Source organism: Pan paniscus, chromosome 7, assembly GCF_029289425.2.
Source record: "Pan paniscus chromosome 7, NHGRI_mPanPan1-v2.0_pri, whole genome shotgun sequence".
Lineage (NCBI taxonomy): Eukaryota > Metazoa > Chordata > Mammalia > Primates > Hominidae > Pan > Pan paniscus.
In genome coordinates this window covers 162,369,004-162,392,543 of record NC_073256.2, presented here as the reverse complement: position 1 = coordinate 162,392,543, position 23,540 = coordinate 162,369,004, and the positions used below count along the sequence as shown (strand labels likewise).

Sequence of the window (23,540 nt, the reverse complement as noted above, 5' to 3'; positions counted from 1 at the left end):
ATTCTGAGAGAATGGAGGTAAAAAAATGAAAAAAAAAAAATCGAAAACATGAATTCCTATGTTCACCACTTCCCACTCTTGCATATGTATACAGCAAGGACATTTGTGTGTAAGCACCAGGAAACATAGGAGAATCTTCACAGAAGCATGCTTCATGATTTAAAAAAACATTTGAAAAGAACTCAGGACCGGGCGCCGTGGCTCCTGCCTGTAATCCCAGCACTTTGGGAGGCCGAGGTGGGTAGATCACGAAGTCAGGAGTTTGAGGCCATCCTGGCCAACATGGTGAAACCCTGTCTCTACTGAAGATACAAAAAAATTAGCCAGCCATGGTGGCATGTGCCTGTAATCCCAGCCACTGGGGAGGCTGAGGCAGGAGAATCACTTCAACCCAGGAGGCAGAGGTTGCAGTGAGCCGAGCTCGTCCCATTGCACTCCAGCCTGGGCGACAGGGTAAGACTCCGTCTCAAAAAAAGAATTATGTTCATAAACAGAATAGACATAAATAAACTATGGTATTTTAACTTAATGGAATATACTGCAGTGAAAATGATTAACTGCTGTACAACAACATGATGGATCTCAAAAACATAATGCTGACGGGAAAACAAGTTCCAGAAGACTGTGCTCCATGAAACTATAGAAAGCTCAGAAACACGCATAACTAAGTAAAATAAAATATAATAATGTTTAGAGCCAGGCACAATGGCTCATGCCTGTACTCCCAGCACTTTGGGAGGCAAAGGCAGGAGGATCATATGAGCCCCAAGGAGCTTGAGGCTGCAGTGGGCTATGATAGTAGCCACTGCACTCCAGCTTGGGTGACAGAGACTCCATCTAAAAAAAAAATCACTGTTGTCCTCAGCACCTCTTACCTCCCACCCACTCACACACAATCAGCCTGCAGAGCGCTCGACCTGCTCCCAGAAGAGTCTCCACCCCTGCCTTTCCCGCCATCTATGCTTCTGCTCCTGAAGGCCTCATCTGTGGCCTAAACTTGGCAGCAGATTCCCATCATGCCCCTCTGTACCTTCAGTCTTGTCCTTCCCTCCCCTCCTCCTGCCACTGCATTCTCCACATGAAATTATCTTCCACATGGCCAGGTCCGATGGTTCACGCCTGTAATCCCAGCACTTTGGGAGGCCGAGGTGGGTGAATCACTTGAAGTCAAGAGTTCAAGACCAGTCTGGCCGACACGATAAAACCCCATCTCTACTAAAAATACAAAAATTAGCCAGGCATGATGGTGTGCGTCTGTAATCCCAGTTACTCAGGAGGCTCAGACACGAGAATCGCTTGACCCCAGGAGGTTGGGGTTGCAGTGAACCGAGATTGCGCCACTGCACTCCAGCCTGGATAACAGAGCAAGGCTCCTTCTCAAAAAAAAAAAAAAGAAATTATTTTCCACAAAGAGGTGGCAGCACCACCACCCCTACCTCATGTACAAGTCTGTTGGCCTCCAGATGGCACCCCCCGACTTGCTCACAATAGCTCACACCTCTCCCTGCCTGCCCAAGTGCTGCTGTCTGCCCCACAAGGCACCCACATTATGTGGGCCTGTATTTCAGCTCTGTCCACATGAGGACCCCTGGGAGGGCAGGACTCGGGCACCACTGGGCTGTTTCCCTGCTGTTCTGTGGACTCCACACAGGGGTGTGACCTCAAACTGGAGTTTACACCTTTCTCTTAAAGCTTGCCTTGGCACCTTCCTGTTTGGAAACATTATCTTCTGATATCTAGTTTGACACAGTTATGGTGGTTCTGTTCTTCTCTAGCTCACACCAACGTGTGCATTGAGGGATTTTGCACCTTCATCAGCAAGGCCAGTTTCAGGGTTGCACTAGCTCTTCAGTTTTGAGTAGTGTTAACATTTTCATTTTGGATTTGTTCTTTCAGAATGTGAAACCAAGGGAGAGAGTCAAAATACAGACTTGAGTCCGAAGCCATTAATTTCAGAGCAAACAGTGATTCTGGGGAAAACACCCTTGGGGAGGATTGATCAAGAAAATAATGAAACAAAGCAAAGCTTCTGTCTGAGTCCAAACTCTGTTGACCACCGTGAAGTTCAGGTCTTAAGCCAAAGCATGCCACTCACTCCGCACCAGGCAGTGCCTAGTGGAGAGAGGCCCTACATGTGTGTTGAGTGTGGGAAGTGCTTTGGCCGGAGTTCCCACCTCCTTCAGCATCAGCGTATCCACACTGGAGAGAAGCCCTATGTGTGCAGTGTATGTGGGAAGGCCTTCAGCCAGAGCTCAGTCCTTAGTAAACACAGGAGAATTCACACAGGTGAGAAGCCCTATGAGTGTAATGAGTGTGGAAAAGCCTTTAGAGTGAGCTCAGATCTTGCTCAGCATCACAAGATACATACAGGAGAGAAGCCTCACGAATGTCTTGAGTGTCGGAAAGCCTTCACTCAACTCTCACATCTCATTCAGCACCAGCGGATCCACACGGGAGAAAGGCCATATGTGTGTCCGTTGTGTGGGAAAGCCTTCAACCATAGCACTGTTCTGCGGAGCCACCAGAGGGTACACACTGGGGAGAAGCCTCACAGGTGCAGTGAGTGTGGGAAAACCTTCAGTGTGAAGAGGACACTGCTGCAGCACCAGAGGATCCACACCGGGGAGAAGCCCTACACGTGCAGCGAGTGTGGGAAGGCCTTCAGCGACCGCTCAGTCCTCATTCAGCACCACAACGTGCACACCGGGGAGAAGCCCTATGAGTGCAGTGAGTGTGGGAAGACCTTCAGCCACCGCTCCACACTGATGAATCACGAGCGGATCCACACCGAGGAAAAGCCCTATGCATGCTACGAATGTGGGAAGGCCTTCGTTCAGCACTCACACCTGATCCAGCACCAGAGAGTCCACACTGGGGAGAAGCCCTACGTGTGTGGTGAATGTGGGCACGCCTTCAGTGCACGCCGGTCTCTGATCCAGCATGAGAGAATCCACACAGGTGAAAAGCCCTTCCAGTGCACAGAATGTGGCAAAGCCTTCAGCCTGAAAGCAACTCTGATTGTGCACCTGAGGACCCACACGGGCGAGAAGCCATATGAGTGCAATAGCTGCGGGAAGGCCTTCAGCCAGTACTCAGTGCTCATCCAGCACCAGCGGATCCACACAGGCGAGAAGCCCTATGAGTGCGGGGAGTGTGGGCGTGCCTTCAACCAGCATGGCCACCTAATCCAGCACCAGAAAGTGCACAGAAAGTTGTGACCCATGGCTGACACAAGAATCCATTCTCACAGAAACTGCATGTGGAACCACAAGCAGCCTTCAGCCCAAGAGAAGTCTCTGTTAACTGTATAGGAAGCTTTTCTTTGGCGATTCAGTGTCACAAAATAACTCCAGAAAGAAGCACTTAGCGTGCTGTTCCTGTGGAAAAACTTCAGAGACTACCTGTTTTATTTTCCTCAACATCTTGAAGTTATGTTGGAGAGTAATCATACAATTGTAGAGAATTTTGGTAAAAAACAGCCATAATTCTTTAACATTAGTTTATTTGAACTAAGGGAATTTAAGGCATAAGAACCATTATCCCAATAAAATCTTACATTCCAAATAAAGTTCTTTTTCTCAGAACATTACATGCCCTTCCTAAATATCAATTAACCATACTAATTATTGCACTTAAAATTTGAAAGTCAGACTATTTTCAGTATTCTCTTAAAAGACTAAAGTATTGTATGGATAAAGTGATATAAAAAGATATTTTCATCAAGCATCATGTAAAATGGTTGGAAATCCTAAGTGTGTGGATTTCCATCCTAAGTGTGTGGAGTCCTGTTTTGTATGAAACAAGGAAAAAGCTTATATATTAGTGAGAAATTACATAAATTTAAAAAACTTTTTGTATGTGTGTGTGGAGACAGTCTTGCTCTGTTGCCCAAGCTGCAGTGCAGTGGCATGATCTTGGCTCACTGCAGTCTCCGCCCCCACCCCAGGTTCAAGCTTTTCTTGTGCCTCAGTCTCCCAAGTAACTAGGATTATAGATATGCGCCACCACACCTGGCTAATTTTTGTATTTTTAGTAGAGACGGAGTTTCACCGTGTTGGCCAGGCTGGTCTGGAACTCCTGGCCTCAAGTGATCCTCCCACCTTGGCTTCCGAAAGTGTTGGGATTACAGGCGTGAGGCACCATGCCTGGCCTAGAAAACCCTTTATCTGGAGCTTTTAACTTTATTCAAGATCAGAAAGGATATGCTAACTTTTTAGTAAAAATTCAACTCAAAAATGGGTATTTTCCTCAAAACTTGCCCTTATGACCTGCAGATCCTGTGCCCCAGAAACCATGAGATGTCTCAATTCCCATGCAGGCAAAGGAGGGGAGCTTCACACTCAGCAGACCTCATAGCTGTTACACCAAGTGGGTACCTCTTTACATCTTATGGTATTTCCCCCAAAACAATGCTGAAAATACTGTTCTTTGGTAGATATATTTAAAACATACATTTCTCAAATTCAGATAGCTCTTTTTTACTATCTCTAGTATTTCTATTCCTATATTTGAAGGGGTTTTTTTTTTTCATTTTTTTACTCCTGGTTCAAGAGTCCAGTATCCATTGCCATATTACTATGATGAAGATGAATCTAGTTTATTCATAATTAAAAATTTGTATTCAGAATTATTTGTTCTGTTTTAAGGATACTTTTTTTTTTTTGAGACAAAGTCTTGCTCTTGTTCCCCAGGCTGAAGTGCAATGGCACAATCTCAGCTCACTGCAATCTCCGCCTCCCAGGTTCAAGCAATTCTCCTGCCTCTGCCTCCCAAGTAGTTGGAATTACAGGCACCTGCTACCACGCACGACTAATTTTCGTATTTTTAGTAGAGATGAGGTTTCACCATGTTGGCCAGGCTGGTCTCAAACTCCTGACCTCAGGTGATCCGCCCGCCTCGGCCTCCCAAAGTGCTGGGATTACAGGCATGTGCCACCGCACCCGGCCAAGGATACAGTTCTTGAAACCGAATCAGAACCATTTCTAGTAGCAGCCAGCTGCAAACGAAACAAATGTATGAGGTTCAAGCCACTTGAAATTCTCAACATGTTAAGTGCCTGAGATAGCGAAGGGCTGTCTTCACCCCAGGCCCCCGCCCCCAACATCTGTCAGCTTGGTGGGGAGGAAATAGGCACCAGGATATTGATCCTTTTTGTTTGTTTGTTTTAAAGACGGTCTTGCTCTGTCACCAGGTTGGAGTGCAGTGGTGCCATCATGGCTCACCGCTGCCTCAAACTCCTGGGCTGAAGCAGTCCTCCCACCTCACCTTCCCAAAAGGTTAGGATTACAGGCATGAGCTGCTGTGCCCATCCAGGCATTGATCCTTAAGTCCACAGCAAAACACCACGATGTAGACAAAAGCTTGTTCCCCCTTCTATGTACAGACACTGACAACAGTGAATTATTAACTCCAGAGAGGAACTGGTAACTGATTTGTTAACTTGAGAAAGGAGCTGACATCACTGGTGTTTTACTTCAGAGCAACTGAAACCACTGAAGTGAAATTCCAGAGGAACTAATATTACTGAGGTGTTACTTCAGAGGGACTGAGATCACTGAAGTGAAACCTCAGATAGCTCAGATAACCGAGGTGTTAACCTTAGAGGTGTTGCCATTCTGTGAGGTGTTGTTTCAGATAGATAAAATAACTAAGGTGTTAGTTCAGAGAAGACAAGAGCTTAACTGTTTCTTTGGAGAAGAGCTGAGATCACTGAGGCGTCACTTCAGAAAGAAAGTGAGACAATTTGTGTTACTTCAGAGGATCTGAGTACACTGAGGTGTTTCATCAGAGAGGAGGTGAGATCACTGGGTGTTACTTCTGAAAGGAATTGACATCACTAGTGGGTACTGCAGAGTAGCTCTGACCACTGAGGTTTACTTCAGAGGAGCTGAAATAACGGAAATGGGATCACTAAGGTATTACTTTAGAGATTAGATCATTGAGGTAATTCTTCAGAGAAGCTGAGATCACAGAGGTGTTTCTTCAGAGAAGTTGAAATCACTAAAGTGAAACTCTAGAAGAATGGAGGTCACTGAGTGCTATTTCATAAAGGAAGTGAAATCACTATATTGTACCATCGGAAAGATGAGAATGCTGAGATGTTACTTAGGAGCTGAGATCACTGAGGTTCTGCTTCAGAGAAAAGCTGATACCAATGAGATGTTACTTAAGGGAGGAGCTGAGGTTACTGAGGTATTATTCAGGACCAAGATGGTGTCCCTCAGGTGTTAGAAGCTGAGATCACAGAGATGTTACTTAAGAGAGGCTGAGACTGCTGATGTGATTCTTCAGAAAGGAAATGAGATCACTAAACTGTTAACTTTAGAAAGGAGATGAAATAACTGAGTTGTTCACTGGAGTTGAGATCACACAGGTGTTAACTTCAGAGGTGGCTGAAATCACTAAGGTGATTCTTCAGAGAAAGGTTGAGATCACTAGGGGTGATGCTTTAGAAAGAGGTTACTTTAGGGAAAAGCTATGATCACTGAGAAGTTACTTCAGAATGGAGCTGAGATCACTGAGGTAACAGTCCAAAGAGGAACTGAGATTACTGAGGTGTTACTTCAGAGCCAAGAGATCACCCAGGTACCTAGATGAGATCACTGAGATGAAAGTCCAGAAACCTGAGGTCACCTCAATATTAATTGAGAGAAAATGAGAACACTGTGGTGCTATCTTAAATCTTCTATGAAGGGAAGCTGCCAACCCGTGTTAGCTGAGTCCACAGCTGGCATGTGACTCAGTGGCAGCTGCTCAGTGCCCACTACTATTCAGGCCCCAATTTCTAATCATTAAAGACAAAGTCATATTCCAATTAAGATGAGAATAATTAAATTCAATATACAGGAACATTTGTTTAGAAAGACTGTGTATCACAGGACAACGTAAGTTACACAGTACAAGTTATTCTGGATTCCAATAACCTAGGGTTTTCAGGGAAATCCTTCCAAAAAGTATAGTTTTTTTTCCTGCATTCTTAAAATGAGCTTAATATCATTCTGCCTGTTCTTGCTATGTCAGGCTGCCACTGATCCACTGGTGAGAATGCAGGCTCAGGTGTCCACGGAGCCAGGAAGTGGGCTTCAATGCCCTTCTTTCTGAGGAGGATTCCCAGGCTACATTTTCTTGCCGCTCACCTCCTGCTCTCCAAGGAGAAAGAGGTGGCACATGACCTACTGGAACATGTGGGCTGTCTACCTTTTTGGGATATAACATCAAAGGCCAGGGCCCTGAATTTTCATGCTGATAACAGTCTTCTCAACCATTATCTTCTGCCTGATTTGTCAGCAGCATTCCACCTTTATTTTGGATTTGTTTTATTCAGAAGTCTGTATATTTTAGGTATTTAAATACTTCTCTTTGGCTGGGTGCAATGGCTCACACCTGTAATCCCAGCACTTTGGGAGGCTGAGGTGGGTGGATCGCTTGAGCCCAGGACTTTGAGACCAGCATGGCGAAAACCCGTCTCTACAAAAAAAAAAATTAGCTGGGTGTTGTGGCTTGCGCCTGTAGTCCCAGATACGCGGGAGGCTAAGGTGGGAGGATTGATTGGGAGTTCAAGACTAGTGTGCTGTGATCATACTCTAGCCTGGACAACAGAGAGAGACCTTGTCACAAAAAATACGTATATATTTCTTTTAAAATTGTTTCTTCTAACAGCTATTAAGAATTTGAAACTTGGTTCTCTTCAAATTTTCTATTATTTTGGAAAACATTTTAGTCTGCCTGGAATTTATTTCTGTGTATAATCTGACGCTTTCCAATAAAAAAGTAATGACTGGAACAAGTATTTGCAGTGAAGAAAGATCAGTAACTTTGGCATAAAGATCTCCTACAAATCAGTGGCCATAGGACATGAACAGACCACTCCAAATAAGAGAATATACAACCATGGAAGCTTGGAAAAGGCTCAAGTGTACCAATCCCAAAACAAATAACAACATGCTACCCACTAATCAGTTAGTAAAGATTATCCTGTAATGACCAGGTATGAGGAGATGTGTGCTTTCATGCATTGCTGATGATGTTATCAATTAATACAATCCTTTTTCCCTGGAATTTCTCTGGGCCATAAAGTGGCTTCTGCTGTGGCTATCCCATGTCCGGTGTGAGGAGACAGTGGTATGACTCATCCCTTTGTGTCCGGAATTGGTGGGTTCGTGGTCTCACTGATGTCAAGAATGAAGCCGCGGACCCTCGTGGTGAGTGTTACAGTTCTTAAAGGCAGTGTGTCTGGAGTTTGTTCGTTCTGATGTTCGGACGTGTTCAGAGTTTCTTCCTTCTGGTGGGTTCGTGGTCTCACTGGCTCAGGAGTGAAGCTGCAGACCTTCGCAGTCAGTGTTACAGCTCTTAAGGTGGTGCGTCTGGAGTTGTTCATTCCTCCCGGTGGGTTCATGGTCTGGATGGCTTCAGGAGTGAAGCTGCAGACCTTCACGGTGAGTGTTACAGCTCGTAAAAGCAGTGTGGACCCAAAGAGTGAGCAGTAGCTAGATTTATTGCAAAGAGCGAAAGAACAAAGCTTCCACAGTGTGGAAGGGGACCCGAGCAGGTTGCCACTGCTGGCTCGGGCAGCCTGCTTTTATTCTCTTATCTGGCCCCACCCACATCCTGCTTGATTGGTCCATTTTACAGAGAGCCTGTTGGTCTGTTTTACAGAGAGCTGATTGGTCCATTTTGACAGGGTGCTGATTGGTGCATTTACAATCCCTGAGCTAGACACAAAAGTTCTCCATGTCCCCACTAGATTAGCTAGATACAGAGTGCTGATTGGTGCATTTACAAACCTTGAGCTAGATACAGAGTGCTGATTGGTGTATTTACAATCCCTTAGCTAGACATAAAAATTCTCCAAGTCCCCACCAGATTAACTAGATACAGAGTGACGAATGTTGCATTCACAAACCCTGAGCTAGACACAGAGTGCTGATTGGTGTGTTTACAATCCCTTAGCTAGACATAAAGGTTCTCCAAGTCCCCACTAGACTTAGGAGCCCAGCTGGCTTCACCCAGTGGATCCCACACCAGGGCCACAGGTGGAGCTGCCTGCCAGTCCTGTGCTGTGCGCCCGCACTCCTCAGCCCTTGGGTGGTCAATGGGACTGGGCACCGTGGAGCAGGGACCGGTGCTTGTCAGGGAGGCTCGGGCCACGCAGGAGCCCACGGCGGGCAGGGGGAGCCTCAGGCATGGCAGGCTGCAGGTCCCGAGCCCTGCCCCATGGGGAGGCAGCTAAGGCCCAGTGAGAAGTCGAGCACAGAAGCTGCTGGCCCAGGTGCTAAGCCCCTCACTGCCCAGGGCTTGCAGGCCGGCCAGCAGCTCCGAGTGCGGGGCCTGCTGAGCCCATGCCCACCCGGAACTCACGCTGGCCCACAAGCACCGTGCGCAGCCCTGGTTCCCACCCACGCCTCTCCCTCCACACCTCCCTGCAAGCTGAGGGAGCCGGCTCCAGCCTTGGCCAGCTCAGAAAGGGGATCCCACAGTGCAGTGGCAGGCTGAAGGGCTCCTCAAGCGCAGCCAGAGTGGACACCAAGGCCAAGGAGGCACCGAGAGCAAGCGAGGGCTGCCAGCATGCTGTCACCTCTCACCTTCTCTGGAGGAAGATGACAGCACACTGGGCTTGGCATGTGCCAGGCAGCCCTGAGGCATCCCTGAGAGAGGGGGGGCATTCCCAGAAAACAGGCTGGGAAATCTCTGGCCACCAACAGCCACTCAGTGTACAGAGGAGCTGGTGATGGAAGCTGGGAATTTCTTGTCTAGGAGTTGGACTTGCCCTGGAGTGGGGGAAACTTTTGGGTGGTGGTAGTGTGTATTAAGGTTCTCTAGAGGCACAGAACTAATAGAAATATATATATTTATATATTTATATTTATATTTATATTTATATTTATATTTATATATATGGAAGAACTTGGAAGTCCGATGTTCTAGGGCAGGAAGCGTCAGCATGGAAGAAAGATGTAGGCTGGGAGGCTAGGCCAGTCTCCTTTTCACGTTTTTCTGCCTGCTTTATATTCACTGGCAGCTGATTAGATGGTGCCCACCAGATTAAGGGTGGGTCTGCCTTCCCCAGCCCACTGACTCGAATGTTGATATCCTTTGGCAACACCCTCGCATACACACCCAGGATTAATACTTTGCATTTGTCAATCCAATCAAGTTGACACTCAGTATTAACCATCACAAGTCCACCCCTTGTCAACTTGAACCCATACACATCTCCTGAGATCATACATAATCTTCAAATAAAGACACTAATAAGGTCATAATTATGCCTAACATAATACAACTATCTTTTGTACAACTGGAAACAAACCAATCCCCAACCCAAATGCTATTACATAAAGTTAACAATACTTAAATGCTGATATGAAGTCAATAAATCTTATGTCACGTGATAAAGGAAAATGAAATAAAATGAAGATATTCTTAGTACAAGTGTTTACATGCACAAACTTTTTTTTTTTTTCCCGAGACATAGTCACGCTTAGTTGCCCAGGCTGGAGTGCAGTGGCGCAATCTCAGATCACTGCAAGCTCCGCCTCCTGGGTTGATGCCTTTCTCCTGCCTCAGCCTCCTGAGTAGCTGGGACTACAGGTGCCCGCCACCATGCCCAGCTAGTTTTTTGTATTTTTAGTAGAGATGAGATTTCACCATGTTAGCCAGGATGGTCTCGATCTCCTGACCTCGTGATCCGTCTGTCTCGGCCTCCCAAAGTGCTGGGGTTACAGGCATGAGCCACCGCGCCTGGCCAACACAAACATGTTTTTAACAAAAGAAGGAAAAATATTCATGACAATTACAGTCCCCATTTCTGCAGCTGGTTACATGGTCGTAGCTGGTATTGATGACTGCCTTCTTCTACTACCCATTCTGTATTCTCTTTGCCTTCAGCAAGCACCTCAGCAGGTAATGGTTTTTTTCCTGGTGGAGTGACCCAAACCTTCATTCCTGAAGGGTCTGGGACATTTGTAGTCCTGCCTGGAATGGGCTGTTATAGATTCCCATTGACTTTAATCACAGGGCATGGTAATACTAAGAGATGCTCTAATGGATCGCCTGTATTCCACTCATACTCTTCCGTACCTCCATTGTGGAATAGTAGACTCATTTCATCTTGATGGTCTGGGTCAATCACCCCAGCCAACACTGTAACTCCCTTCTTAGCTTGTTGACTTAAAGGTAGGAGAGCCCAAATTGTCCAGGTGGCAATCTTAACTTCCAGTTTAATGGGATCGTTGTTGTGTCTCCTGGTGGCAGCATTCCTCCCTCTGGAACTAAGACCTCTAGGCCAGCAGAACATAATGTCATGGGAACACAAAGCAAAAATTTTGCTAGTGGATCAGTAGGGGTGATGGTGAGTGGTGCCACTTCCACTTCCACCCCTTGGTTCCTGGACCCATGAATCCTGGCTTTGGGAGAAGCAGTACCATGTATCGGATGCTGATTCAGAGCATACACGGCCATGTGGAGAACTTTGCCCCAGCCTTGCAAAGTCGTGTCACCTAGTTGGCATTGTAATTGTGACTTCAAAAGGCCATTCCACCATTCTAGCAATCCACCTGCTTCAGGGTGATGGTGAATATGGTAAAACCAGTGAATTCCATGAGCATGAGCCCACTACTACACTTCTTTAGCCATAAAGTGAGTGCCTTGGTCAGAGGCAATGCTGTGTGGAATACCATAATGGTGGATGATAAGGCATTCCATAGGTCCACAGATGGTAGTCTTGGCAGAAGCATTGCCTGCAGGATAGGCTAACCCATATCTGGAGTAAATGTCTATTCCAGTGAGGACAAACCTCTGCCCTTCCCATGATGGAAGAGGTCCAGTGTAATCAACCTACCACCAGGTAGGTGACTGATCACCCCAATGAATGGTGCCATATCGAGAGCTCAGCATTGGTCTCCGTTGCTGGCAAATTGGGCACTCAGCAGTGGCCATAGCCAGATCAGCTTTGGTGAGTGGAAGTCCATGTTGCTGAACCCATGAGTAACCTCCATCCCTGCCACCATGGCCACTTTGTTCATGGGCCCATTGGGCAATAACGGGTAGCGAGGGAAAGAGGCTGAGTGGTGTCCACAGAATGGGTCATCCTATCCACTTGATTATTAAAATCCTCCTCTGCTGAGGTCACCCATTGGTGAACACTCACATGAGACACAAATATCTTCACAGTTTTTGACCACTCAGAGAGGTCCACCCACATACCTCTGCCCCAAATTTGTTTGTCACCAATTTTCCAATCATGCTTCTTCCAAGTCCCTGACCATCCTGCCAAACTATTGGCTACAGCCCATGAATCAGTATATAATCACAGATCTGTCCATTTCTCCTTCCATGCAAAGTGCACAACCAGGTGCACTGCTCGAAGTTCTGCCCACTGGGAAGATCTCCCTTCACCGCTGTCTTTCAAAGATGTCTTAGAAAGAGGCTGTAATGCTGCAGCTGTCCACTTTCAAGTGGTGCCTGCATATCCTGCAGAACCATCTGTGAACCAGGCCCTAGTTTTCTCTTCCTCTGTCAACTGATCATAGAGAACTCCCCACAAGGCCATCGGTGCAGGCTGAGGGAGAGAAGGCAGGGTGGCAGGAGGGGAGACCACGGGCATTTGGGCCACTTCCTCATCTAACTTTCTTGTGCCTTCAGGGCCTGCTCGAGCCCGATCATGTATATATCACTTCCATTTGATGATGGTATGCTGCTGTGCATGACCCACTTTATGGCTAGATGGGTCAGAAAGCACCCAGTTCATGATAGTCAGTTCAGGTAGCATGGTGACTTGAAACATTCAGTTTCCACCAAAGCCCAGTAACAGGCCAAGAGCTGTCTCTCAAAAGGAGAGTAGCTATCTGCAGAAGGTGGCAGGGCCTTGCTCCAAAATCCTAGAGGCCTCCACTGTGATTCACCTATGGGGGCCTGCCAAAGGCTGCAAACAGCATCCCTATCTGCCACTGACCTCTCAAGCACCATTGGATCTGCTGGGTCATGTGGCCCAAGTGGCAGAGCAGAGTGTGCACAGCAGTCTAGATTTGTTGCAGAGCCTTCTCCTGTTCTGGATCCCATTCAAAACTGGCAGCCTTTTGGGTCACTTGATAAATGGCCTGGGGTAACACACTCAAATGAGGAATGTGTTGCCTCCAAAATCCAAATAACCCCACTAGGCGTTATGCTTCTTTCTTGGTTGTAGGAGGGGCCAAATGCAGCAACTTATCCTTCCCCTTAGAAGGAATATCTCAACAGGCCCCACACCACTAGACCTCTAGAAATTTTACTGAGGTAGAAGTTCCCTGAATTTTAGTCGGATTTATTTTGCATCCTCTGGCATGCAAATGTCTCACAAGTAGGTCCAGTGTGTTTGCTACTTCTTGCTCACTGGATCCAGTAAGCATAATGTCATCAATATAATGGACCAGTGTGATATGTTGTAGAAGCAAAAAGCGATCAAGCTCTCCAATAAGATTATGATGCAAAGATGGAGAGTCAATATACTCCTGAGGCAAGACAGTAAAGGTATATTTCTGGCCTGGCCAGCTGAAGACAAATTGCTTCTGGTGGGCCTTATGGAGAGGAATGGAGAAAAAGACACTTGCCAAGTCAATGGTTGCATACCAGGTACCAGGATGCTGAGACCAGCTCAGTCGGGGAGACCCTAACCCAGCAGCGCTAGAGGAATTAAAGACACACACACAGAAATATAGAGGTGTAAAGTGGGAAATCAGGGGTCTCATAGCCTTCAGAGCTGAAAGCCCCAAACAGAGATTTACCCATGTATTTATTAACAACAAGCCAGTCATTAGCATTGTTTCTATAGATATTAGATTAACTAAAAGTATCCCTTATGGGAAACGAAGGGATGGGCCACAATAAAGGGATGGGTTGGGCTAGTTATCTGCAGCAGGAGCATGTACTTAAAGCATGCTGTTGTTTGTGGTTTAAGAATGCCTTTAAGCAGTTTTCTGCCCTGGGTGGGCCAGGTGTTCCTTGCCCTCATTCCAGTAAACCCACAACCTTCCAGCGTTGTTGGCCATCATGAACATGTCACAGTGCTGCAGAGACTTTGTTTATGGACAGTTTTGGGGCCAGTTTATGGCCAGATTTTGGAGGGGGCCTCTTCCCAACATGTCCCCCTTCTTTGATTTGCAAATTGATAAAAGCAACGGCGGCTTTGTCACAGTGAGCTACTTCTTGCAGGAGTCAGGATCCACATCTGCAGACTATACAAAGACAAACAACACAGATTAAAAGTACAATCATCATTGAAATCACAGAGCTTCCAAGTGTTTTTTTTTTTTTCTTTTTTCTTTTTTATTGATCATTCTTGGGTGTTTCTCGCAGAGGGGGATTTGGCAGGGTCACAGGACAATAGTGGAGGGAAGGTCAGCAGATAAACAAGTGAACAAAGTTCTCTGGTTTTCCTAGGCAGAGGACCCTGCGGCCTTCCACAGTGTTTGTGTCCCTGGGTACTTGAGATTAGGGAGTGGTGATGACTCTTAACGAACATGCTGCCTTCAAGCATCTGTTTAACAAAGCACATCTTGCACCGCCCTTAATCCATTCAACCCTGAGTGGATACAGCACATGTTTCAGAGAGCACAGGGTTGGGGGTAAGGTCACAGATCAACAGGATCCCAAGGCAGAAGAATTTTTCTTAGTACAGAACAAAATGAAAAGTCTCCCATGTCTACCTCTTTCTACACAGACACGGCAACCATCCGATTTCTCAATCTTTTCCCCACCTTTCCCCCCTTTCTATTCCACAAAACCGCCATTGTCCTCATGGCCCGTTCTCAATGAGCTGTTGAGTACACCTCCCAGATGGGGTGGTGGCCGGGCAGAGGAGCTCCTCACTTCCCAGTAGGGGCGGCCGGGCAGAAGCGCCCCTCACCTCCCGGACGGGGCGGCTGGCCAGGCGGGGGGCTGACCCCCCCCCACCTCCCTCCCGGACGGGGTGGCTGGCCGGGCGGGGGGCTGACCCCCCACCTCCCTCCCAGACAGGGCGGCTGGCCGGGCAGAGGGGCTCCTCACTTCCCAGTAGGGGCGGCCGGGCAGAGGCGCCCCTCACTTCCCCGACGGGGCGGCTGGCCCGGCGGGGGGCTGACCCCCCCACCTCCCTCCCAGACGGGGCGGCTGGCCGGGCAGAGGGGCTCCTCACTTCCCGGTAGGGGCGGCCGGGCAGAGGTGCCCCTCACCTCCCGGACAGGGCGGCTGGCCGGGCGGGGGGCTGACCCCCCCACCTCCCTCCCGGACGGGGCGGCTGGCCGGGCGGGGGGCTGACACCCCCACCTCCCTCCCAGACAGGGCGGCTGGCCGGGCAGGGGGCTGACCCCCCCACCTCCCTCCCGGACGGGGCGGCTGGCCGGGCGGGGGGCTGACCCCCCCACCTCCCTCCCGGACGGGGCGGCTGGCCGGGCGGGGGGCTGACCCCCCCACCTCCCTCCCGGACGGGGCGGCTGGCCGGGCGGGGGGCTGACCCCCCCACCTCCCTCCCGGACGGGGCGGCTGGCCGGGCAGAGGGGCTCCTCACTTCCCAGTAGGGGCGGCCGGGCAGAGGCGCCCCTCACCTCCCGGACGGGGCGGCTGGCCAGGTGGGGGGCTAACCCCCCCACCTCCCTCCTGGACGGGGCAGCTGGCCGGGCGGGGGGCTGACCCCCCCACCTCCCTCCCAGACAGAGCGGCTGGCCGGGCAGAGGGGCTCCTCACTTCCCAGTAGGGGCGGCCGGGCAGAGGCGCCCCCCACCTCCTGGACAGGGCGGCTGGCCGGGCGGGGGGCTGACCCCCCCACCTCCCTCCCGGACGGGGCGGCTGGCCGGGCGGGGGGCTGACCCCCCCACCTCCCTCCCGGACGGGGCGGCTGGCCGGGCGGGGGGCTGACCCCCCCACCTCCCTCCCGGACGGGGCGGCTGGCCGGGCAGAGGGGCTCCTCACTTCCCAGTAGGGGCGGCCGGGCAGAGGCACCCCTTGCCTCCCGGACGGGGCAGCTGGCCAGGCGGGGAGCTGACCCCCCCACCTCCCTCCCGGACGAGGCGGCTGGCCGGGCAGAGGGGCTCCTCACTTCCCGGTAGGGGCGGCTGGGCAGAGGCGCCCCTCACCTCCCGGACGGGGCGGCTGGCCGGGTGGGGGGCTGACCCCCCCACCTCCCTCCCGGACGAGGAGGGAGGACGCTCCTCACTTCTCAGACGGGGTGGCTGCCGGGCGGAGGGGCTCCTCACTTCTCAGATGGGGCGGTTGCCAGGCAGAGGGTCTCCTCACTTCTCAGACAGGGCGGCCGGGCAGAGACGCTCCTCACATCCCGGATGGGGCGGCAGGGCAGAGGTGCTCCCCACATCTCAGACGATGGGCGGCCGGGCAGAGACGCTCCTCACTTCCCAGATGTGATGGCGGCCGGGCAGAGACGCTCCTCACTTTCCAGACTGGGCAGCCAGGCAGAGGGGCTCCTCACATCCCAGACGATGGGTGGTCAGGCGGAGACGCTCCTCACTTCCCAGACGGGGTGGCTGCCAGGCAGAGGCTGCAATCTCGGCACTTAGGGAGGCCAAGGCAGGCGGCTGGGAGGTGGTTGTAGCGAGCCGAGATCACGCCACTGCACTCCAGCCTGGGCGCCATTGAACACTGAGTTAACGAGACTCCGTCTGCAATCCCGGCACCTCGGGAGGCCGAGGCTGGCGGATCACTCGCGGTTAGGAGCTGGAGACCAGCCCAGCCGACACATTGAAAGCCCGTCTCCACCAAAAAAATACGAAAACCAGTCAGGCGTGGCGGCGCGCGCCTGCAATTGCAGGCACTCGGCAGGCTGAGGCAGGAGAATCGGGCAGGGAGGTTGCAGTGAGCTGAGATGGCAGCAGTACCGTCCAGCTTCGGCTCGGCATCAGAGGGAGACCGTGGAAAGAGGGGAGAGGGGAGAAGGGGGAGGGGGGAGGGGGGAGGGGAGAGGGGGGAGGGGAGAGGGGAGAGGGGAGAGGGAGCTCTATCTACCACACAGTCTTGGGTGCCGAAACTGTTTTTCTAGAGTGGGAAAAAGAGAGAGATTTTTGGTTATATAATACATCGCTTCCAAGTGTTTTTATCCATTTTAATGGGTTACCAGCTGCTAATCTGTCTGCAGCTCCTTTAAGCACTCCAGTTCCTGGCATTAAGGTCAGGTGTGCCTGGGATGCTTCAAATATTTGTTCTTTTAATTTTGCAATATCCAAAGACAAGCTTGTAGAGTGTCTTTCTAGATGCTTTTTTATTCTTTCACAAATTTTGATCTTATTAAGAACTATTAATAGTTTCCACAAATCCTTGTGTTTAGCTCCTGCAGCGGGCCATATCATTTGAGGTTGAGGTGCCACTATACTGCCATGGTTCCAGATAATATGAACTTTTGCCATACTTCTTATCATTTCTACCATCTGACCGTTTTGTTCAGATCAGCTGAACATAGTGTGACCGTGGCACGCAGACTGAGAGGTGCAATTCAAGCTAAACATCCCCTTAGGGGACCAATCAATAATGATTCCATAGGAATTGTTGTGCAGCACCTCTGCCTGTTCTGCAGTGCAGTCTTCCTAAACAAGTACGTTCATTATTTCTGGCCAGGTTCTATTTTGTTTATGAATAGGTTTTTAAGGGCGATATGCCTGAATTATAGGAGCAGATTTATAATGTAAATACTGAGATCAGAAAGCATGTGTAACTGCATCATAGAGTGATTACATCCAGGCATTATTGCCAGCCAAGATTGATAAATATGGCCAATAAGTATAATTATTCTGTGTCAGCCCTTGTTGAAGGAATACTCACGGCAATCATCGCTATCATAGCTACCATTAAATTACTCATTGTGACTGGCTGTCCTGCTTTCCTCAGGTTTTCTTCTGCCATCCGTGACAGCTTCTTGATCTGTCCCCAGGTGGGTGGCTGTGTTCGACGGGTGTTGCTCGTAACAGTTGGGGTCCTCCTCAGCATCAGTCTTCACATGACTGCAACCGGGGGGTCCTCGGGATCCTCCCAGAATCTCTTCCTCAGCATCTGGCTCATGATAAGGTTTCAGGTGTCTTGATGGTATCCAAATCAGCTGTTGATTTTGGCCTGGAGAAACACAAGCATAACCTCTACTCCAAGTTATTATTTTATCTATTTCCCAACTTTTTTTTATCAGGTCTCTCCACCAAACCAATTGTTCTGCTTGTGTCTTTGCAGCTGGTTTCTGTAGATGCTGTTCAGCTGCTGATAACATCTGGCCTTTGGGCAGGCTCAAAAAATTTAAAGTTAATAATGCTAGATTCAGTTGTGTATGGGCTTCCCATAATCCCTATTTCTCCCCCTTTTTTGTTTTTGTCATCAGTTGTTTATCTGTGTGAAATGATAACTGAACATTTTTAATTAACTGTGTGGAATGAACCACATATGAAGAATCAGAAATCACATTAATAAGCATATTAAAAGCAGTCAATACCTCAATTACAGCTACAAGCTCCACTTTTTGAGCTGAAGTGTAGGGTGACTGGGAAACTTTACTTTTCGAGCCAGAATAGGAAGCTTTACCATTACTAGACCCATCTGTAAAACAATGAAAATGCTTAGCAGGCTGCAGGTTGTTTACTGCAGGAATTGTAAATGCAAACCGTTCACAGTCTTGCTCAGCTAAAGGGATAGTAAAGAAACAGTCTTTTAAATCTGTGACTATTAAAGGCCAATTTTTTGGAATTATAGCAGAAGGAGGCAATCCTGGCTGTAGTGCTCCCATAGGTTGTATAACTGAACTGATGACTCCTAAGTCAGTTAACATTCTCCATTTACCTGATTTTTTCTTAATTATGAAAACTGGAGAATTCCAAGGGAAAATGTTGGAGCTATGTGCCCATTTTCTAATTGTTCAGTAACTAATTTCTCTAAAGCCTCCAGTTTCTCTTTACTTAGCAACCATTGTTCTATCCGAATTGGCTTATCTGTTAACCATTTTAAAGGTATAGGTTCTGGAGGCTTAACAATGGCCGCCATCAAAAATAATATCCTAATCTTTGGCAGGAACTTTGCCTTTCCATTTGAAGCGCTTCTTTCAAATCTTGCAATTTTTTTTTCTAGTCCCATACCAGGGACATACCCTATTTTATGCATCATATGTTGACTTTGAGGGCTATATAATTGTTCTGGAATTAGAACTTGTGCTCCCCATTGTTGTAATAAATCTCTCCCCCATAAATTTATAGGTACAGAAGTTATAATTGGTTGAATAGTCCCAGGTTGTCCATCGGGCCCTACACAATGCAAAATATAACTACTTTGATATACTTCAGGGGCTTTACCAATTCCAACTATGTTAAATTGAGTGGGTTGAATTGGCCACGTGGACGGCCACTGCTGTACAGAAATGATTGAAATGTCCACTCCTGTATCTACCAAACCTTTAAATTTCTTTCCCTGAATAGTTATTTCACAGGTAGGACGTTTATCAGTAACTTGCTTTACCCAATAAGCTGCTTTGCCTTATTTGTGCTTCCAAATCCTCCTGTTCATTTAACTTCACTTTTTCCCATTCCCACATATGGCACAATCAGGAGCTGTGCTATGCACTCTCCTGGCTCTGCTTTCCAGGGAACAGAAGTAGATATAACAATTTGAATTTCCCCATTGTAATCTGAATCAATGACTCCTGTATGTATTTGTACCCCCTTTTAAATTTAAGCTAGACCTGCCTAGAAGTAATCCTATCATCCCTACTGGCAAGGGTCCACAGACTCCTGTTGGGACCTTTTGTGGGGGTTCCCCAGGGAGAAGGCTCACAGCTTTTGTGCAGCATAAATCCACTGTGGCACTACTGGCTGTGGCAGAGGACAGACATTGTACAGGGGTGAGGGAATGGCCTGAGCTGGAAATGCTCCGGTTTAGAATGGGGCCTGGGATGGCCCCTCATGGCGTTTCCCGAAATCGGGTTCCCATCTTTATCAAACTTAGAGTGACACTTACTAGCCCAGTGTTTTCCTTTTTTACATTTTGGACATATTTCAGGCTCAGCAGTTTTCTCTTTTTCCCTATCTGGCCGCCTAATTCACTGATTTTTTCTACATTCTTTTTTAGTATGACCATGCTTCCCACAGTTAAAACAAGCTCCAGGAAATAGAATATTTCCTTTATCACTCTTAGTCCTGCCATTGCCTGTGCTAGCAGAGTAGCCTTATGCAGATTACTTCTGATACCATCACAGGCCTTGGTATAATCAACTAAATGTGCTTTCCCTCTGATAGGTCGCAGAGCTGCCAGGCAGTCGGGATTAGCATTGTCGAAAGCTAATAAGTGCAACACTATACCCTGAGCAGTCGAATCTGCAGTTACCTTTTTAAGAGACTCCTGTAACCGAGCTATAAAATCCATGTATGGTTTTTTTGGCCCCTGTTTTACTGCACTAAAGGAAGGGTATTGTTCTCCACATGAAGTGATTTTTTCCCAAGCTCTAATGCACACTCCTCTAAGTTGTTCTATGGCATCATCCTGCATGACCACTTGTGCATCTAAACCAGCCCAGCCGCCAACCCCCAAAAGTTAGTCTGCAGTTATATTAATTTGGGCCTGGGCATTGCGAGCAGCCTGAATGGAAGCTTCATCTGCCCACCAAGTTTTAAATTGTAAGAACTGAGCAGGAGTTAGACAAGCTCGAGTAAGAGCATCCCAGTCAGTAGGAATCATCCAACTGGAAACAGCAACATTCTTTAACAGTCCCATTACAAAAGGAGAACCTGATCCATACTGATTAACAGCTTGTTTAAATTCTTTAAATAATTTAAAAGGAAAAGGCTCAAATGTAACTATAATATTTCCCTGTTGATCTGGGGGGTGTATTCTAACAGGGAATTGCCAAGCCTCTAAATCGCCCTCTCATCTAGCTTGCTGAATTCCTGCCTGAATAGAACTAAGAGCAGTTGCTCAAGGCGTTGCTCACGCAGTCACTGGGGCAACTACTTTTCACCCAATGTCCTCTGGAAAAGAAAGATCTGGAGGGTCTTTTTCTTCAAACTAATAAGGAGGGGGTGCAGAAGGGTAGGGATGAACCTCTCCCTCCTTTGCCACTTGAGCTTTAGCTGGCAAATAAACCTGCTCTGTAACCTCTTCTGTTACTTCGTTTTACTCTCCTTCCTCCTCATCATCAGTGTGAAAAAGTTCCAAGGGAGAACGCACCAGACCCCACATTTGTCCCATTGTTACCCTGATGCTTCCAAGCTCCCCTTCTTACTCACCACAGGGATGGCTTTAAGAGTACTTGAGTGTCCTCCAGCTTAGTTCCACATTCTCCGTTGCTCCAGTGACCCTTCAACCTGGATTCAAGCCCCCACAATGGACGCCACTTGCCGAGACCAGTTCAGTCAGGGAGACCCTAACCCAGCAGCACTAGAGGAATTAAAGACATACACACAGAAATATAGCGGTGTGAGGTGGAAAATCAGGGGTCTCACAGCCTTCAGAGCTGAGAGCCCCAAACAGAGATTTACCCACGTATTTATTAACAGCAAGCCAGTCATTAGCATTGTTTCTATAGTTATTAAATTAACTAAAAGTATCCCTTATGAGAAATGAAGGGATGGGCCAAGTTAAAGGAATAAGTTGGGCTAGTTAACTGCAGCAGGAGCATGTCCTTAAGGCACAGATCGCTCATGCTATTGTTTGTGGTTTAAGAATGCCTTTAAGCGGTTTTCCGCCCTGGGTGGGCCAGGTGTTCCTTGCCCTCATTCCTGTAAACCTGCAACCTTCCAGCGTGGGCGTTACGGCCATCATGAAAATGTCACAGTGCTACAGAGATTTTGTTTATGGCCAGTTTTGGGGCCAGTTTATGGCCAGATTTTGGGGGGCCTGTTCCCAACACCAGGAGATGTGTTGATTTGCTCCAGCAATGAAACCACATCTGGTACAGCAGCTGCAATTGGAGTCACCACTTAGTTAAGCTCATCATAATCCACTGTCATCCTCCAAGATCCATCTGTCTTCTGCATAGGCCAAATGGGAGAGTTGAACAGGGAGGTGGTGGGAATCACCACCCCTGTGTCCTTCAAGTCCTTGATAGTAGCACTAATCTCCACGTTCCCTCCAGGGATTCAATATTGTTTTTGATTTACTACTTTTCTAGGTACAGCCAGCTCTAATGGCTTCCATTTGGCGTTTCCAACCATAATAGCCTTTACCAGTCAAGGAGCCAATGTGGGGGTTCTGCCAGCTGCTAAGTATGTCTATGCCAATTATGCATCCTGGCACTTGGAAAATGACCACAGGATGAGTCTGGGGACCCACTGGACCCGCTGTAAGTTGGACCTGAGCTAAAACTCCATTAATTACCTGACCTCCGCCTCCTGACCTCAGGTGATCCACCCACCTTGGCCTACCTGTAGGGACCAGCCCCACAGGGTCGGTGGGTTTTTCTCCCCATGTGCGGAGATGAGAGAGCGTAGAAATAAAGACACAAGACAAAGAGAAAAGAAAAGACACCTGGGCCCAGGGGACCACTACCACCAAGACGCAGAGACCGGTAGTGGTCCCAAATGCCAGGCTGCACTGATATTTATTGGATACAAGACAAAGGGGCAGGGTAAGGAGTGTGAGCCATCTCCAATAATAGGTAAGGTCACATGGGTCATGTGTCCACTGGACAGGAGGCGCTTCCCTGCCTGGCAGCCTAGGCAGAGAGAGAGAGAGGGAGAGAGAGAGAGACAGCTTACACCATTATTTCTGCATATCAGAGACTTTTAGTACTTTCACTAATTTGCTACTGCTATCTAAAAGGCAGAGCCAGGTGTACAGGATGGAACACGAAAGCAGACTAGGAGCGTGACCACTGAAACACAGCATCACAGGGAGACGGTTAGGCCCCTGGATAACTGCGGGCGGGCCTGACTGATGTCAGGCCCTCCACAAGAGGTGGAGGAGTAGAGTCTTCTCTAAACTCCCCCAGGGAAAGGGACACTCCCTTTCCCAGTCTGCTAAGTAGCAGGTATTTTTCCTTGGCACTGACGCTACCCCTAGGTTATGATTATAAAGCGAGGATTATTATAATATTGGAATAAAGAGTAATTGCTACAAACTAATGATTAATGATATTCATATATAATCATGTCTGTGATCTAGATCTAGTATAACTTGTTGTTTTATATATTTTATTATACTGGAACAGCTCGTGCCCTCAGTCTCTTGCCTCGGCACCTGGATGGCTTGCCGCCCACACTACCAAACTGCTGGAATTACAGGCATGAGCCATCATGCCCAGCCATCGTATTCTTTCTTTTTGTTTGTTTGTTTGGGTTTTTTTTGTTTTTTTTTTTGAGGCGGAGTCTCGCTCTGTCACCCAGGCTGGAGTGCAGTGGTGCGAACTCAGCTCACTGCAAGCTCCACCTCCTGGGTTCATGCCATTCTCCTGCCTCAGCCTTCCGAGTAGCTGGGACTACAGGCGCCTGCCACCACGCCTGGCTAATTTTTTGTATTTTTAGTAGAGACGGGGTTTCACTGTGTTAGCCAGGATGGTCTCGATCTCCTGACCTCATGATCCTCCCACCTCAGCCTCCCAAAGTGCTGGGATTACAGGC

At 48.4% G+C, this 23,540-nt stretch overlaps 1 protein-coding gene across 19 annotated transcripts in view; it reads left to right on the top strand.

Annotated features, from left to right (window-relative positions):
• ZNF250 (zinc finger protein 250) overlaps positions 1 to 23,540 on the top strand; it is a 60,465-nt gene that overhangs the window by 17,598 nt on the left and 19,327 nt on the right. For 9 of the 19 annotated variants that reach the window (XM_034966970.3, XM_034966965.3, XM_034966962.4 and 6 more), the window contains one exon: positions 1,897 to 3,568. In XM_034966970.3, coding sequence (XP_034822861.1) covers positions 1,897 to 3,218 — 1,322 coding nt within the window. In that variant the 3' untranslated portion in view covers positions 3,219 to 3,568. Of the gene's footprint in view, positions 1 to 1,896; positions 4,369 to 8,076; positions 8,202 to 22,093; positions 22,265 to 23,540 lie in introns of those variants that run through there. The other 10 variants (XR_010112854.1, XR_010112852.1, XR_010112851.1 and 7 more) reach the window with 2 other exon arrangements.